This window comes from Zootermopsis nevadensis, unplaced genomic scaffold, assembly GCF_977971745.1.
Source record: "Zootermopsis nevadensis isolate Lab colony 2312 unplaced genomic scaffold, Znev_1.0 Znev_ptg000007l, whole genome shotgun sequence".
Taxonomy (NCBI): Eukaryota; Metazoa; Arthropoda; class Insecta; order Blattodea; family Termopsidae; genus Zootermopsis; species Zootermopsis nevadensis.
Window position 1 is genome coordinate 12,558,482 of NW_028259139.1, and position 19,016 is coordinate 12,577,497.

Genomic DNA, 19,016 nt, shown 5'->3' on the forward strand with positions numbered 1-19,016 from the left:
GTAGAAACCAATATTTCATAAGATCGTAGTGTCTTCACTTTCAATTTGTTATATTCCCCCAAAACATCGGTATATACCTATCTAAACGCCGTGACTCTCAAGAAAACAAAATAGACAGTTAAATTATTTGTTTCATCAGAAATATCATCATCAGCAGTATCAATGTAGACCTAAAAGACCTATTCTGTTCACACAGAAATACTTCAGAATATTAAAACGTGTCTTCCCATCGACTTCTCGGGCGTCCAATGTCATAAGAAATATGAAGGTAAGAAAAAAAAACCAGTACATAACTTAAAATATACATGTCACCTATAGGCCTACATTTTATTTGCAAAAGTATATCATGTTCTGAACGGTTAAGTTCTAGGCATAACAGAATTAAAAATAGAAGAATGTTTGTACCTTACAGGAAGTAGCATGACTGATAAGAAAATGTTTATCTGTCACAATGCATGTGGATGGTGGCATGGGTGAGGCATGTAGAATTATGAAGACAATAACTGTAGTATAGACTAAAATGTTGTTCGGACACGAAAGAAAGAAATATACAAATTACGGTATCAAAGCGTACATGGAAGGGTAATATTAAAATTGGTCTTAAATAAATCTAGTCAGAGGTGCGGACAGAATTAATTTGGCTCAGGACACGGTCCAGTGGCAGGTTCTTGTGGATATAGATCCATCACAGCCGAGAATTTCTTGACGAATGTTCGCTTTTGCATAAAGAATCTGCTCTATAGAGTTAGAGTGTTTTAGACTAACAGTTATGTTAACAGCAGACTTGATTATGAATGAATTTTATAAAATACAATTCTCGACACTAACTTATATAATATTAATTTTTTAATATTGGTCGATACATCATTGACACGCCAGTGAATGGTCGAAATTTTTTTTAAGGTGTGTGAGAGTACATGTAGTTAGAATTCTGCAATCTCGCTTCGCTTCTGGCCCCCGACCATGTCCGAGCCAGTTCTCAAAGACTGGCGTGACAGGGGTTTCCTGTATAAAGTGGCCCTGCAGGTTACGAAGAAACAAATCTCTTTCCGGAACACTGACATTTTGTCTTCAGATTACGAAATCAGGACAGCGCTAGTTCAGGCCGCCACAGATGAAACACTGCCCTGAGCATGTGTTCATTGTCGCAACTGTTCTCTTTGCCGAACCTCTTACTCTCTTGGGGTTGGTTAAAGTAGTTTACAATAGGCAACTAACAAAGAATCATGAATATAATTTTGAGTGGCAACCGATGGGCACGGGATCTCTTCATGACATTACTTAAAAAATATGGTTGCCTGAAAATTTGTTAAGTATTTAAAATACAGTTTTATGAGCAGGTATATAATCACAGTAAGGATATTTCTAAGATGGCTGTTTTTTTGGTTGTATCACCATGTATTCTGGTAGAAGTTTACCAACGTTTAGAGGTCCTTACTGCCTCCATTATCGGGGAGACCGCCCTGGTGATAAAGGCAGCAAGGACCTCTGAAACGTTCGTAAACTACTATCAGAATACATGGCATTACAACCCAGAAGACAACCATCTTCAAATTCACCGCCGTGAAAACCTCAAATTCCACCAAGAATATTTTCGAAGTTGACCGAGATTTATCTTTCTGTCTTAGTCAAAAGATTTTGAAATGTATAATTTGTCTAGAAATCCGAATCATGATTTAACAATGAATTTCTTATTGAGATATTCAACTATCACAGCATTAAAATACGTGGAAGTTCTGTAATTTCATACGATACACTGAAAATGTTAAAACTGGTTTTCTGAGTACAATTCTAAAGATGTGTATTTTTTAATACATTCCATCTGACCAACTCTACGTACGTGTGACGAAAAATACCCATTTGTACAAGTTTTTACTGTTTACTGATCAAAAACATTATTACAACTATATTAAGGTCAATCACTCCATCACCGTAGTAACACATTACAATAGAAACGTAAGAAGAGAAAATTTTCAATTGAATTTCTCTGCTCTCATCTGCATAAAAATTACACTCAAGATTTCACAAGAAATCCTGAGCTTAATCGTACACTTCTTTGTCCGCCAATTTTTCACGATTTCATAGCCACTTCACGACTCTTCATTTAATTGCAGCATAAAACTTCGCGCTGGCGCCTGTTTCTTATACCCCCTGCCGTGCAGAACAAGCAACGAGAGCAGACGGGCAGTGCCGCGCTCGGCGAACCGTGAAACTAGAGAGCCTCCTCCCATCTCCTGTACTTGACGGACGGACGGACGGACATCTCAACGTTCACGAATTAAAGTATTTTTATTAATAAACAAAGCAAAAAACACACGTCTTTTCGAAAACAAATTTCATTACTGTTACAACATTAAAATTGGTTTATAACGTTCCAGCCAAACAAGTATCAATGCTGTCAAGCAAAATTGAAAACAATCAGATATAAACTGATATACAACTTATTAGTTTTCAGCATGTAACAACTGTAATGTTTACATGTAACGTGACAATTAGTTTTAAGAAAATGGTTATGAATTATATTTACTGAGAGACAAACCTGATACAAAAAAGTCAGAGGTTATCTAAGGCTGTTAGGGCGCTAAAGTCTCAGGCTAAGAAACAGAATAGTGATGTTGCATAGCAATGTGTTCTGTTCAATCAAAGTTCCACGGGTACTAACGCTACCCATAAGACCGAAAATCCCTTAAAAGCGACGGTTATAATCATTTAAGCATGACACATACACATATGGCGCATTAAATTTTATCCCATAAGTTTGAAAATCCCTTAAAATCTTATTATTTAAAATGTTTTTATAATTTATAACACAAGTACGCAGTCATAAGCAGAGAAATTCATTTTATCCCAATCGACAAGATTTTCAGACTAGGAAGGCATTTTCTTAATCATGATATTCAGACAATGATTTATGCATTAATATAACTGCATTTCCCAAACTGACTAAGAAACCCGGTAAAACATGTAACTAGCTGAATCCTACAGAAATACAAGAGTAACCAAACCTTTCACAAATTCGGACTCTGGTAGAGTAAGTTGCAATGGCGTCTAGACGCGTAAGTCGTTAATAACTTTTTCGAAGAACGTATGGTATCCATCTTCAGAGTAGAAATCTCAAATCTACTTCAGGTAGGCAAACCTGACACCAGGATAAAAACGTCCATATATACCTGCAAGAAACTGGCTACACGACATTGTATTTAGCAATGGTTGAATCATGAAGTGACAGATTTCACCTCGCAAGAAAAATATAGGGAAATTTACTCTGTGCCTCTAGGTACAATAATAAACGCACTGTAATAACTGCCATTGTATCGATGTCAGTAACACTATTAAAACATGTGCTTATCAACTTCATCAGTTGATGATTTTGTCATAACAGAATCTCTGCTTTTCGTATAAACCCGACTGACATAAACCGTGAGGTCTAAAGCTTCTCCACCCTGAAAACGAGCATCAGAATTAAAGTTAACTCCTGCAGGATCATGTTTAGACAGTACGCATTACATATACGATGGATTTGTTGCTGGTCGCTACAAGGCATCCAGAAAACAAAAATTCCTTCAGTGTTCTGCACTCTAAGGTTTAATACCGTACTCTCAAAAGCCCCTCAGTATCCTTTTCGTCAACTTCAATCGAAATAAAATCTGATACGAGGTCTAATGTTTATACAATTATTAGCACGTCTCACTGTTACGTAATGAGTCAGGCTGGAGTGGACAGACTGAGCTTGCGCACTGGTGTAAGAGAGAGAGAGTATGTCGTATCATTATTACTGTTATGTCCTGGGGATATGATTCGTCCACAGACCAATTAGCGAAGGCTTGCTGCGTATAGGCAAAATCAGACTCACTTTTTAAAAGCCTCTCTCTCTCACTGGCAAGCCCGACCACTTCCGACTACCGCGTTTAAAGGCGTAGGCAAGCAGTTTCGACAGCAGAAACCGCGCCCTGACAGCTGATAGCTTGTCCTTATCCCAGGCAACATTCATCGCTCCGTTATTCCATCGCCTACGTTAATATTACTATTATTATTGAAGGTACTAGCAGGAAAGGCTTGAGGCAGACGGAAGGTTTATTTTTTCATTGCGTAGGGGCCTTAAACTTTAGCACGGAACCTACAGAATAAAAATGCCAGTGTCAAACAATTTTTACATGCACTCGAAAAGCAAGGAAAACCCTAAAATCTTCCTCAATAGCTTTATTTGCGTGAAGTGAAATACAGCCTCAAAACTATTTACCCGATTCTCTCCGCCCCTGTAAATACGGTACTAAATCTTCGAGGTCCACAAGAGGCCGAGAATTTTTTGGCTAGTCGAAAGACAATGACTTAGCGTACAAGGCACAATGATAACTGAGCTTTTAAATTCAGGAACGTCGCGTTTTTGCCACAGATTATTCCGGTTGGATTCGTACTTTTATCAGAATAAACAGCTTCAACCACATGGTATTTGTATTGGCAAAGTGTCGAGTTTTCTTTGCGGTACGTACTGAATTCTTAAAATACTATTCAGATCAGCTTCGGCTTCAATGGGATAAGTCGGAGTGTGGGGAGTTACATCTGAGGCCTTGTTATCGCGCGTCACGTGCTCAAAATCTGAAAATTCATAAACCTTACGCAAACTGAATGCACACTAAGAGTTGATCACAGCTAAGCGTCGGATAGAGTATTTTACCCATCTTTATACTATCCTCTCATCTAAACCTAGGTCTCCTAATGCGTCAAATCTCTTAATATTTCACGATCAGAATGGATTTATCATATCTGTTGTGCGTGCTGCATACTTTTCCCATCTCACCATTTCTGATTTGATTGCCTTAATAACATTTAGTGAAGTCAAGATTTAATTATCAGGGCAACGAAGGTAGAAAGTAGATCTGAAACGTCGGAAGACGTTTACCAGACTATAAGGCGTAAAATTCTATAAAACACCTATCTTCATACCCGCCGACATGAGAACCTGAAGTGTAGTCAGATTATGCCGGAATTATCTTCTTCGGTAAACTATTCAATATAATTTAATTACTGAAAAATGCAACCTTAGAGTTTCCTCGGCATTTTTAGAGTTACGAGTCCAGATTTCCTTGTTTTTAATTTATTATTTGTTCAACTTCGTTGATTCTTAGCCTCATTCACTGCGATGACAGCATTATTCCCCCTAGACGTTTCTTTTCAAAGAAACACGATGTGTTTTTTGTGACAGACAGTGAGTCAAACAGGGTTTCAGCTCGGTCACTACTTGACAACTGGCGCTGTGTTAATGAACACGTAGTGCTGAGTGGAACAGTCAGTGGATCAAGGTTGGTAGCCTGTGCCGTTTACGCGGGCCAAGGGTTAGCTGGACACTAATTTACGTTACAGGATTCAAATAAGAAACCTGTTCCATTCGCTTTAATGTGACCCTAATACATTTTGAAGCGTTTTATTAGTGAATTTATTCTCTTTATAAAATTGCCTAATGAGTTTTATAATTTATAACCTTCGCCAAATATTAATGAAGTGATTAAATCATTTTGGTGGAGAGCGGGGGATGTAATTTTAAAACTTTATAAAAATAACAAAATTTTGTTCATAAAACCTGAAGGGAAGAGATCATTTGGGAGACCTAGACGTAGATGGAAGGATAATATTGAAATTAATCAAAGAGAAATTGTAGAGAATGTTATTGTGTGAACTGGATTCACATGACTCAAGAAAGGGTCTAGTTGCGGGCTCTTGCAAGAAAGGTAACGCAGGTTTAGGTTGATAAATTCCATAAAGGACGGGAATTTTCTTGACTGAGCTTCTCAAGAAGGGCTACTGCATGGAGTTGGTCAGCCTTTCTATTCCGTGAAGTAAATAATAGTTTTGTTTCTTTCCCTTCGCTCGGAAAGAAAGTGGTGGCGTTTCGGGAAGTGTTGTCCGTGTTATCTCGAAGGGAAGTTCCCTGCTGTGGCGTTACGTAAAGTAGGTCACAGCTAAAGGCAGTCACCTTACAGTCACAAGGCCAGTGGCATGACTAATTCCTTATTCAAGGCAGAAGGCAGAGTGCTTACACTCGATTCTTAACACAACTTCAACGGGACCCAAGGAATCGAAAACATTTCCGACATGCTTCGAACTAACTTCAGTTCCTTCCGTAGTCAAAAAATATCCTCCCAATGAAATGAGTGAGCTATTAAGAGCTTTACAGAACGAGGAATTACACAAGTCATGCAATACTTTTCAGGACAGTGTAATGTGGGGGGGACGATGGGCTAGGTACGTAGCTAGAAAGATAAAACTTAAAAAATAATCTTGGTAAATAATATTTAAGGCCAATGAGATGATAACAATAAAACATATTAGGTTATCAGGTTTTGTGGATGGGAGGTGGATGGAATTAGCTTGAATCTTATCAAACGACATAATTTGGTGTTTACGATGTTGAATATTCGGGATCTGTTACTAGGAGCCAGTTTGTTTTAAGTTCGTATCAAGATTGTTCAAAAACAAATTCAGACTTTTTTTGTAAACAATCGTAGAACCATTGCTGTCTGTATTAACTTACTTGACAGTTACAATAACAAAGAAAGTGGGATATTAAAAAATGAAGCAGTGGGGTATGAAGTCGGTATCCATTACAAAGAATCCGATCGACTATTGTACTAGCCACTAGCTGCACACGACCAATTCCTTTCCATTTTACTTCTCAAGAGAAGAACCGCGCTCTGTCACCTTTCGCTGTCCGGGGAGTGGACGGCCGGACCGGGTTGTCAGTTCACTTCCTCCTAGTTCTAAGATGGACAGGACTGTATCTAGATCACGATGTTTTAGTCTCAGAAACAGAGCAAAAGAAAGATACACGTCTTAAGAGCGTATGCCAGCGACAGAGAAAGAAGATATGTGTATAAAATACTTTAGGTTAATAAAAAGACTTCTGTAATCAACTTGGTTTGACTTACGATGGACAGCGAAAGTTTTCGCTATCCACTTGTGTTTCTGAACAGCAAGATGTTGTGGAGAGTCCTGTTAAAATAAAATGGAGCACACGTCCTATAGCTGCCTTTCGACACAGCCTGAAGCCCTCCCGTCTGACGCTAACACCCCGAACACCGATCCATACTTCTTGTCCGTACAAGAAATAACACAGTAATAGCCAGCAGTTAACCCAGAATTCTTTTACTAATTAGGTAAAGATCTTCGTAGACCTCGTAAAGTTACAATTAGTTCTGAGACTTTATACACACCTGAAGAATAGGCCTTAACATGAGACAGACGAGTGAAAGTGAATGACGCGTGGTCCAGATGTTATTTTTTTATCTCGCAAGAACTAGTTTTTTCCTGGCTCTTCCTTCCAGTTCAGTGAAAAAGACGACAAGTGAACAAGTTAGAGTCCCCCCCGCCCCACCCCGCTAATGAGAAGAACAGGTAAGTGGCCACCCCGCGAATAACGAGACACTTCAGTGCACTAAACACCATCTGCCTCTCAACAGGATCGGGAGACAAAAAGTGTCAACTTGTGTTGCTGCGTTACGTTGTTCGAGTTGCGTAACTGACAGAAAGTTAAAATTGACAGTTCATACTTTGTACGTTCCAGTAACTGGAAGTTTTTAAATTAACTACAAACGCGAAAAAGAAATCATTCTTGCTGACTCGTGACACGAAGCGTTCGAGATCAAACACAGGATGCAAGTAAGTCGTTTATACATATTTCTTCATGACTGTAGTGTATTTTAGGCAACGGGTGTCAAGCAAAATTCGTGGGGCCTGATTTAAGACTGGCGCAGTTATAAGTGTATGTAGGACTAACACGTGCAATACTTCGGCTTTAAAATTGGTGTACATGTAAAAACGTAAAGCTTCCGTCTGGTAAAAAATATACAATTGTACCACCACACATACCTGAGACAGGTATTGACCACGAATTAATTAATGCTCCCTCGTCACACAGTAATCTTCAAACACTATTTTGCCAGGAGCGTAGGTAATTACTCCGTTTTGTCATTTAATCAACTGAGGACGCTACAAGACTGCGATAATATACTTCAAAATTTGGAGTTTGAATCAAGCACTGAAAACAGCACTATATTCTTCAGCCCGAGATGGGACTTACTACGTAATACGCAGGAGAGGCCATGAATCGTTACATCGCATCGCTACTTTATTTTCTTGTTCAAGACTTGAAGTTCTCAAAGCAGGGAACACATCGATTGTGGCCTTGTAGGTTGTGACGCCAGGTTATTCTGTAGGCGCTTATCCACGATATACCTGGCAATTCCTTAAAATTACGCATTTACAGCATGTTAAATTTTGCATAGACCTATAGGAAATTTTGAGTTACAAATTAAGTAGGCCAGTAGTTTCCAGTGTTTAATTTTAATACGAAACTGATTATGTAACACTAGATTGCGTCATCAGACAGTACAAGGCCATCTCATGTTCTTGGATCTGAAACTGGTCCACTTCGGCAGGAAAGTTGACCTAAGAAATTGTTGTACATCCTATCTGAAACGTAATGTGTTCTTTGCCCGAAATTTCGTAGCTTCAGACTTGAAAGCAGTTTAAGTAAACCAAGAATTCAAACCAAATTTGGTTCAGCGACGTACAAGAAACTCTCGTAGTTCACAAGACTTTATTTGGCAAGATCCACGTTGTCATAGCAACAAAGTTTGGACTCAAAACGATTAGAAGGTAGAACCACGGTAGAAGAAGACAAATAACAAGCATCATCGTTTGAACTACAAAACCAATTTGTAAATAATAACGGCATTAAATATATAACAAATCATAGAATTCATGTACAATTATTCAGCTAACTAGAAAAATCATTTTCAGACCATTCATGACACAGCTTTAACACAGCGAATCCGTTGAATAAAAGGGATGCTGTTTTTTTAAGAGATTTCTTAATAACGTAACAGGATGCCGGATTACAGAATGGAAAACCCATGCTCTTTGAAATCCCCGGTGAAGAATTTCATTCTAAATTCCCCCTTACTAGCCAAATTGGATATGGATCTCCGGAGAGACCCTAACAGGACATTGGGATTAAGTTGAAGGCGGCTACTGATGATATTTTATCATCGGTGCATGTTTATTCACAATTAAAGGTTCAGTCAGATGAACTACTCTAGACAGGAATGTCTACAATTATGGTCTAACGCATTGGAAAATAAAAACGGACGAAGCGTCAGCTAAGAAGAAAACTGATAAATGATTGGTTGACACATTCTTAAAGACCTAGGAGTGGGTGAGAGAATAATATTAAAAGAGATCTCGCATATATGGTGCGTGAAGGTATGAATTAATGTAGTTTAGGATAGGGTTCAAAAGCCGGACTTTTTTGGTGCGGTGATGAATCATCGGGCTTCGTAAAAAAAATAAAAACAATTTTATCACCTCAGCAACTATCAGCTTTTGAAAAAAATCATATGCTATAGTAACAGAGTAAAGTTTTATGTTTTACACATGAGATATGTAAACCCAAATGTTAATTTAACCTTTTATATTTTGTTTTGTATCGTTTGTACACACAAAACAATGACAAATTTATGAGTGAGTATGTGCAAGGGAATGGACGGTCACAGCGGCCGCGTGGTCTGAGGCGTAGGCCTCGTGCGCTTGGACACCGTGACCGTGAGTTCGAATTCCACTCAAGGCATAGATGTTTGCCGGCGTGTTTCTGTGTCGTGCTGTCCCGTGTACAGGTAGAGGCCTTGCGACGAACTCGTCACTCGTCCAAGGAGTCAGTCAGTATAGTGACTAGCTACGGACTGGACGACCGGGGTTCGATCCCCGACGGGGGTAGAGGATTTTTCCTCTAGCCTCTGCGTCCAGACCGGCTCTGGGGCCCACCCAGCCTCCTCTACAATGGGTACCGGGGGTCCTTTCCCGGGGGTAAAGCCGGCCGGGGCGTGGTGCTGACCATTCACCCCATCTAGTGCCGAGGTCAAGGAAGAGAGGAGCTATACCTCCACTCCCCCTAAGCGCCTACATGGCGTATAGTGGGACAAACTTTACTTTACTTTACTTTACTTTACTGAAACCTCTTTAAAGGAAAGGCTCAAAACTTCACGTATGAGCGACAAAAAAAGGAAAAATAATGTTTTGGCAGGGGAAAGTAACTATATTCACACCAGAAGATAATTTACTACCACATTTTTTCGTAATAATACACAGTAAACCTGAACTTGTTAATTTATTACAAACATAAACTCCACGTATTTCACGGTGAACACAAATAAGGTCGTTAGGATTTTAAAACAAATTATCAAATTAAGGCTAACTTATAGGCCAGTGCATCAAGTTACGTGCTTTATTACGTAACTTCTAAGCGAAGGACTCATAACTTAACTAATTCACCAGTTCATTTGTTTGTACTAAATTATTCTGTATTCCAGACTCTATAATGAAGTGTGGAACATGTTAGATGCCACGAGAAAAAAATGTTAAACAACGCATTCATAAGCTGAACGGTTAATCTGACGTCATGGACCGCGATTTCATGGCAACAGACATCAGATAAATATTATTCTGAATATACAACGACACAAACGACTTGTTAATACAATGGTATGAACTGCGCTTTCTAACTTACGTTAAAAAATTACATGGAGTAGATACGTTCTTTAGAAGCTGATAGTCGCTCAGCTAGACAATAAAGTCCCAGAATTTTAAGAAACTTAAGCGTTATGTTTCTTCATATTTATTCAGCAGACTGCTACATATTTTAGCCTCGTATTAAAATCACTTATGAGTGTAACAGATATTTCTTAGATGATCAGGAAATGTAACAAGAACCGGTTACTACGCACGGAATCTGCCATCGCAAGACGTGGACAGGAAAACCCTGATCCTAAGAGACATGCAGTGTATATCAATTACCACACATGCTAATCTCCAGACGAAAATGCGCTGGATTACTAACCGGCCAATTTCTTTTGTTGCAGGAAAGTAGATCCTGAAATATGTTTCTAAGTCTGAGTAATGATTCAGTTAATTTGATTTAACGACTGTTGTTCTAGGGACATAAATATCAGTGACGTATATAAATATGGTGGGTTTTTATGAGACACTGCAGCTATAACACGTTCTGGCATCCTGATTTCTCCAGCTCGCATAGTTTATCGCTCGAATAAAGATTTCAACTCGTGTATGAGAAATGACAACTGGGGTTCTATGTGGATTATTGTTAAACGAAAATTCGGATCTATGAAACCAATAATTCGATGTTCAGTTCTGCATGTCGTCGCCAAATAAAAATGGATATGATAGGTAGGACATGCAGAGCGCAAAGGAGAAATGAAAATTGCATATTACATGTTACAACTTCAAAAGGTACGCGTAGAAGAGAATATAATATTAAAATGAAACAATGAGGTTGCAAGCATATGGACTTAATTCATGAAGTTAAAGTAGGGACCAGTAGCGCAATTTTGCGAAAAAAAAATGCGTTAGAAAGATGGAAATAAGAAAACTATTCAGGTTTTAAATGGTACAGGCTTAAAACCGATCTGTGGTCTTAAGAAACAGATTTTCAGTCTGTTTATTATAAAGGTCAACACACACACACAGAAACAGAAGATACGGGCCTATTTAATTAGGAATAATCGTTAAACTGACAACCTGATAAACGCTGTCACACTAATTGTCATTGGTAATTGACTCATTATCATCATTTATGTCATATGCGATGTCATCTGTGCGCAGTGTTCATGAATGGGGCAAGGCGTTTCTGCAGTAGATTAATTATGTCTCTGTATTCAACACACAGGAGAGCAGCTTGACAAGCGATCCCTCATAGATGACGACTATTTGAAACATCGATTGTGAAAAAACATGTTCGAAACGCATCAGGGCTCGCCACTAATTCGATTCGTCTTCAATAAAGAGACATGAGATGGGTAGGGCTTGTAGTACACATGGGGATATTAGAAACGTACACAAAATTTCATTGTAGGAACCTGAGGAGGCCATCTGGGAGACACGTGCTTGATTGGAAGTAGGGTGGGCAATGGATTCGTGTGTCTGAAGACAGAGTACAGTGACCGGCTTTTTATACGAGATGTTGAACTTCCAGAGTTCTATATTTCATTATAAAACCGGGTTTTAGAGAAATGTGAGGTGTGTATTGCAACTGAATGGCATTGGCTCAGGGGAGTGTCCAGTGGCACGCGCTGTTGTCCTAATAAATGGATCAACCGATTGCTTCTGCAAGACGCGTGGCTCTTTTTGCACGTGTCAAGGTCATTCTCTGTAATGGGACAGCGAATTGTGTGGATGCGTGTGGGTGCCCAACATGTGCCGTTTTATGCTTTACATAATTCACTGACCTTCACCCTTTAAAGTCGAAAGATCTTTCTAGAAAGAAAAGAAATTGGCAGAGGATAGTGAGAGATATTGCATTTAACGGGGGAAATCGACAAGTGCTTTCTCGGCTACGAAGGTACCCTGGCAGTGCCCGCTCGTCTTTCTGATAAAGGTGTGTTAACGCCGAAGGTCATCCAAATAACCCATATCCCGCCCGTACCTCACAGAAATCACATCACTTTTCAATGGCATTAATCAGTTAGTTAATGCTGTTTATCCTGAGAACCATAACGAAATCCATTAAATACACTCTATGGGTAAACTTCAGAGCAACTGATTATTATACCAAGTCGTGCATTTACTTGAAACGAAACAACTGATGGAATATTTATGGAATTTTGTTAAATAAACCACATCAATTTTTTTTTTAAAACGAATGTTTTGTGGCCATTTTTATGACGTCGCCTGAGTATGGAGTTTTCAACCGGGATTTTATTTCGGGCAGGGGCAGAAATCTTTCAGAGTCTGCAGCCGGTTCGGCTTTATGTCAAACGGTTACCAAGACTCGTCTTCCTCGGGGTCAGATGGCGCGAAGCTGTAAGCTAACCACTCACCTCCATCTGTAACCGAAGTTCAGAATCCGCGGATCATCACCTACATACTCCCTTTATGCAAACAGTGTAGGACTTCGGCGCGTGGAAAAGTTAATATGTTATACCACGTAATAATTATAAACAATTTCTAAAAACAAAAATAATTTGAATTTGAAATCCATATTTTCCCCAATTAGTGGTTATACAAGTGGCCGGAACTGTCCAAAAATCATATTATCTCCATAATTTTCACTATCGACCACTCATGCCAAATTTCATTTAAATCCATCAAACGTTTCGGTGTTAAAACATTTAACAAAGCCACAGGAACAATTATCACCACACTATACAATGTTACACAAACTTCTTTTGTTTTACAACGTATGATGCCCACAATTGTCTCTTGTCAAAAAAGATGTATTTCATAGGTCTGGCCTAATTCGTGGACACAAGTGAGAGAAAACACACGGACAACGACATGAAAATAACGCCTGTGTTATGTGTGACAACCTCAAGTCATTCACTGTTTCACAACGGGGGGGCAAAAGACGTGCCATACTTATTACAGTGCAGAACACCAAACAGCAGTGTGTTATCACATTCCTTCATACGCTGTGTAACATGTTAAACAGGGCAAAAACCGTGAGTTTAAACAAGGCTATTATATAATATGATAATTGCACTTAACAGCAGCTCTTTGAAATGTATAACCTACACTTTAGAGAAGTTGGCAGGTGACGAGACGTTTTTAATCACAGAAGGCGGTGGTCATTTTTCGAAATTTATATTAACGATTCTAAAATATAACGAAAATAATTTTCATTTCAAAGCATAAACCCACTCTGTTTTATCAGTTCAGACACATTAGACCTTCAGAACATATAAGTTGTGTCTGATTGTTAAATAAAATGTAATTGATAATAACCATCAGAAACGTTCTGATACACAAATGTAGCGCTTCAAATTAAACTAAGCAAAACTTATATAAGACTTGAGGGTTTCACGGCGACTAAATGTAATAAAATTTTCTCGGGCGACTAACTGATTGAAAACGGAGCCGATATCCAACTTTTCAGGCACAAAATCTGTCTCCATCCTCAGGGAATGTGACATTCTGGGATTGTGAGGCCGCTCCAAGTCTTCAACTTGATATCAATTTCTTCCCGTATCATTTTAAATTCACAATTCGTTAATCAAATTGACATGTCCTACGAAGTTGACAAAGCGTTAATAAACAAGTTAAAAATAAAGTCGGGATTAAAAATATCTTGCTTCGTAAGACACAACCACTCAACTCTGCCCTTTGTCCAACCCTTGTCGTAATACAAACGACGCCATTTACCAAAATAACACCTTGAAGCTCTGACTTTTCGTACGCTTAAAGTAAAACTGTACACTACACGCAACTTTAAAGCCTAAGTAAACAGTAATATGTTTCAGATAGACCGTAGTGGAAACGTTTGCATAAGTAAGCAGTTCGATGTTGTTCCTACGCAAGAAAATCCTACAAGACACGTGACATTCTTGTTAAAGTGTGAAAGTTTTACGATGGACATTATCCTAGAAGCAACAGGACAAAGTGTTTAAGAAGACATCGCCAGTGACTTCAAGTCAGCATCACGTCCTATAATTTATTCGACAGCAAATAAACCTTTCTTTTCTATTAGCGATAGCCTTGTAAAATAGATAACGGAGTTTCGTTTACTTTCGTACTACGTATTAGCAATCAGAGCTACAGCGTACCTTTACGTCGAGATAAACGTTTTTATCTGCATAATTTCTTAAAAACTTCATTTGAATGAATAATTTGACTGATATAATTGACAGATACATATGTATTAAAATGGTAGAAACATTTAGGTTTGATGATGTTTATAAATTTGTTATTTTACAGGGTTATGTGAAATAAGCTTAATGGAAGATGGTGTGGTATGTTAACGGTTTAATTTAACTGAAAGATTTACTAACCTTGCGTTTTCTCTCTCCACGATTTGATTGGTACTGGTACAGTAATTACGTCATTGCAAGAGGCAGTAATTTATCTTCGATTGTTTAATGACACTCTGTCTACTGTTTAATATATATCTACTGTAAAATAATATATTTTAATGGTTAATGTATTGATCAGGGCCTGAAAATAACGGTCGTGTCCAATTTGTTAAAATATTAATCAGCCTAACGTCTGAAGCTATTGAGTAAAATCAATAAACATCTGCCAGAATAGCCGCCCCATGCGTTTGGGTCCCCTAAAATATAACACAGACGTGATAAAATATCAATACAATGTGTCACCACACGGGGTGAAAGAATCAAACGAATGAGAAAAAGAAATATGGATCGTTTCCGGTTCCTAATCTGCCATGATGTTAGTTGCATTTCTACCCGCTTGGGTACTGCAAATTTATGTCGTGCTTAACATTAACGGGGGTCCGCAGTGGCTGCGCGGTCTGAGGCGTGGGCCTTGTGCCGCTTGGTCACTGGGACCGTGGGTTCGATTCCCACTCAAGCCATGGATGTTTGTCAGCGTGTTTCTGTGTTGTGTTGTCCTGTGTACAGGTAGAGGCTTTGCGACGGACCGATCCCTCATCCAAGGAGTCCTACCGAATGGCTTATAGATCAAGCTAACGAAAAGTTGGGACTCGCAGTGCTCAGGCACTTGGAGAACGGGTCGTTCTCAGTATCCAGTTAACATGAACGAGACCCTGCCAGCAGGCAGATACATTTGGTTGCACTGCACACGTGCTACGTTTCATTACGCCTTTCGCTAATTTAACCAGCAGTGGCTCGGTTGCAAGTTAAACCTTAAACGTGATGCTAATTCTTCAGCAGAAATATGTTAAACAAGGAAATAAAGCCCTATATTTAAATATCACACACGTAGGCTAGACCTGCAGTATTTTATCGTTAGACTTCGACATTTTTGTTATTTTGTCACATTAATTCCGATAAATACAATAAAGAATTTTAGTAGCAATAAGATTTGGAGATTAAAAATTATTTAATTAATGTTATTTAAGCTTATGACTTGCTGATTTTGCGCAGTTAGATCAAGTATATTTCTATGCAATAAGCAAGTGTTGGTTAGTAGCTTTGTTGGTAAGTGATCGTACACTGTTGAGAGATGTTGGACCTTGAAGGATAATATTTATAAGTGTATGTATACTTTGGATTTTTCTGCCATCTTTCACGAGCAATTACATGACATCAGACACTTCTACCTCCCCGTTTAAAAATGTTTGAGAACGAAGTGAGTATAAAAATACTTAGAACTTTGACATTGTACCGAAAAACTCCAGGAATTTTACAGGGCACCGCATATTTCTAGGTTAGTAATATGTAGAAAACAGACGAGTGGAATATGCAGCTAAGATGAAACAAAAAATGAGTACAGAATAGTGGTGAAAAGCTGCCATTTTGAATACGAAAAAGATGAGGGAACAACTTAAGATCGATCTTAAGGTTTTACGTCTTAAAGACTGGAGGCTTTGAATTCGAATGCGCGTGTCAATGACCCGCTGAACATACAGGCGTAAGTGTATCAGCACCCAAGATGTTCTGATACCGAAAGATTGTAAGATTAATTCGAGACCCGTTGCCCTCTGATTCGCAAGTATGCAGAAGGAACGTGACTCCTTGGAGATTCAGCATCCGCAGGCCATCACGAGATAATTAATGGCAGAACCATGGCACTGCGGACCGCCACAGTACCAGCTGTGTATCATGTCTGACTAAATGGACTGACATTCAATTGCAGGTATTCACAAGTGGATAACTGTCTCTCTCAGATTCGTGTTTGCATCATCCGAAGATGACACAGATGGACCTGTTCTCCATTCACAGACCTGTCCGTCACAAGAAACATTGAGCTCAACCAAGTCGCATTCCGTTGCACACTGTTAGGCAAACTGTGGTCTGCAACCCCTGGGATTACAGGGACATAATTTAATTTAAAAATAATTCAATTGTGCCTGAACTTTTTCACCTTTTAATATTGCAACAGTCCATATTGTCAACAAATTCTCTAATTTTATTACATAAACCATTTTATCAAACCTCAGAGGGCTTACTGCTCATTTATCAGAAACAAATATTTATTGTTGTAAAAGTATTAAATAATATCCTACATATAATATACTAAGATGTAAGTTACCTTCGTTTTGTCGCTAAATAGCATAAACGTTGCATAAAATAACGTTTCATATTAAATTGGTACATTTTGACATATATACGTTGTTTTATATCATGTACATTTTATAAACGATACACCATTTTTAAATTAATTAAACCACGTTTGATTCGTGTGGCATGTAAAGTAGATGTTATATCGACTCAGTACAGCACAAAATTAAAATCACGAACGAGCTTCCTGTTTGTGACATCTGGTACCAAGTTTGATCGTAAACTGTTCAGCCAATCTAACACACTCGAATAGTGACGGTGCCCGACAGTGAAGTGTTTTGTCAAACAGCATTTAGTACAAGCTCGGCGTGTCACATCGCGCCCAGAACTGCTACCATCTTCTTAAAATCGTGAAAAATACCGGAGGCATTAGTAAATTGCTCCCAAATAGAGCCACTGTGCCCGGTTACATCCCACGTTCGCTCAAACGGGTCCACACACGTGTTCTCAGTTGCAGGAACTTTCTCTCTGTCGAACGCAACTCAGTTTCTGCTCATCTTACTAGTAGTCTGAACATCGATTCCCGTTACCTCTTTCTTTCTAGCTTTCGTTTTGGTTTCCCTTCAATTTGCCTTTCTTTGTCCACTAAAAGAACACAAAGTTTCTGGCAATTGATCTGTCCAGTGAATGAGGTTAGCAACCATCAAGATCTGCACCGGCGACGGTTCCAGGCTGGCTCACGCCCGGACATTTTCAACTAAGAATATAAAAAGATCCCATTTTCCGAAGATCGGTGTTTCATTTAATAATATCAGTCGATGAACAACTCCAGAAATCCAGTAATGCTAACTGGTTCCTTTTTATGCTACAATTAACTTTATGTGTGGAATTTGCTCTTTCTTATTAGCCTGACGGATGTAATGAACATTATGATATCATTAGCTTGAAATATCCTTTGAAAATTATGACCACTTAATGCAAACGTCAGTATACACGATACATAAATCATGCTTTTTAAAGGGAAGAAATTGAAAGAATTCTTTGGAATGGAATGTAAATAAATAAGCAGGCATGTTGTACTTTAAAACTGGTAACTTACTTTATAAATCACTCAACCCAAGAATAATGAATTCACAAAAAGATATATGATTTTTTGATTATGGATAAATGTAATGTCAATTAACATTCTTCAGTGTACTTATTTAAGTAAGTAAATGGGTAAGCATTTAACTTTACAAAATAACATTACTTCATTACCTTCACACTATAACAATGGGCTGACGGTATTATCACTAACACACGAGAAGGAAAACCCTAATCACGATATCAAATATTATCGATCGTTAGTCACAAATTCAGTTTCCATTGGATAGTGGAGAGGTTAAAACTCTGACGATGACTTATGAGTATTATCGTTGCTGCCGCAAAACCAATTCTCATTAAATTGCGATATAAAATAAGGATGTCCAACTTTTATAGTTCTTTTATTTATTTCCTAAATTCATTCCATTTTGGTGACACTCTGCGGTCTACAAAGGAGAACAGAGAAAATACACCCCTGGTCCACAGACTTCGGTGTTGTAACCAATAGCAACAGTACTTACAATAATTGCTGAATTATATACTGATTAAAATAAATGACTGTACACTTCGACTCTTCTGTTGATCAATCAAATCACTGAATCCTGTAATAGTTTACGGTCCGGGGATGAAAATGAAAAAAAAAAAAAACAGGCTGAGATTAAATACTTCCACCTCACGACATTTCTCGTCTGCCAATTTAAAATTTACAAAAATCTCAAACGTAGGTATTTTTGTAAATGTCGATTGAAGAAACTGATTTGTCTTGGCGAGCAGTGCCAGAACCGCTTATGCGACAAATTTTTTTTCTCTTTTTCCGACTACACCCTGACTAGCTAATGCGACTGTCTCAAGGGTCCCGTAACGCGTGCACGGCTGTACAACGGGATCCTCTTACGACGGAAACGGACGATAATTTGTGTGCCGAAGTGTGTGGTGAACATTATGCTTTTC

At 38.5% G+C, this 19,016-nt stretch overlaps 1 protein-coding gene and 1 long non-coding RNA gene across 7 annotated transcripts in view; one reads left to right on the forward strand and one right to left on the reverse strand.

The window, feature by feature from the left end:
• The window catches only part of LOC110828938 (uncharacterized), a 240,966-nt gene that overhangs the window by 61,563 nt on the left and 160,387 nt on the right, over window positions 1-19,016 (reverse strand). The gene's annotated exons all lie outside the window — the stretch shown is intronic.
• LOC110828937 (uncharacterized) overlaps window positions 1-19,016 on the forward strand; it is a 64,202-nt gene that overhangs the window by 36,010 nt on the left and 9,176 nt on the right. The window contains exon 2 of one of the 4 annotated variants that reach the window (XR_015533934.1): window positions 2,115-3,508. The exons of 1 other annotated variant lie outside the window; for it this stretch is intronic. Coding sequence is in view for 1 of the 3 variants with exons in the window: in XM_022062150.2 (XP_021917842.1) it covers window positions 7,648-7,653 (6 nt within the window). In the remaining 2 variants the exon portion in view is untranslated. Of the gene's footprint in view, window positions 1-2,114; window positions 3,509-7,535; window positions 7,654-15,935; window positions 16,618-19,016 lie in introns of those variants that run through there. 2 more of the 4 variants (XM_022062150.2, XM_022062152.2) reach the window with 2 other exon arrangements.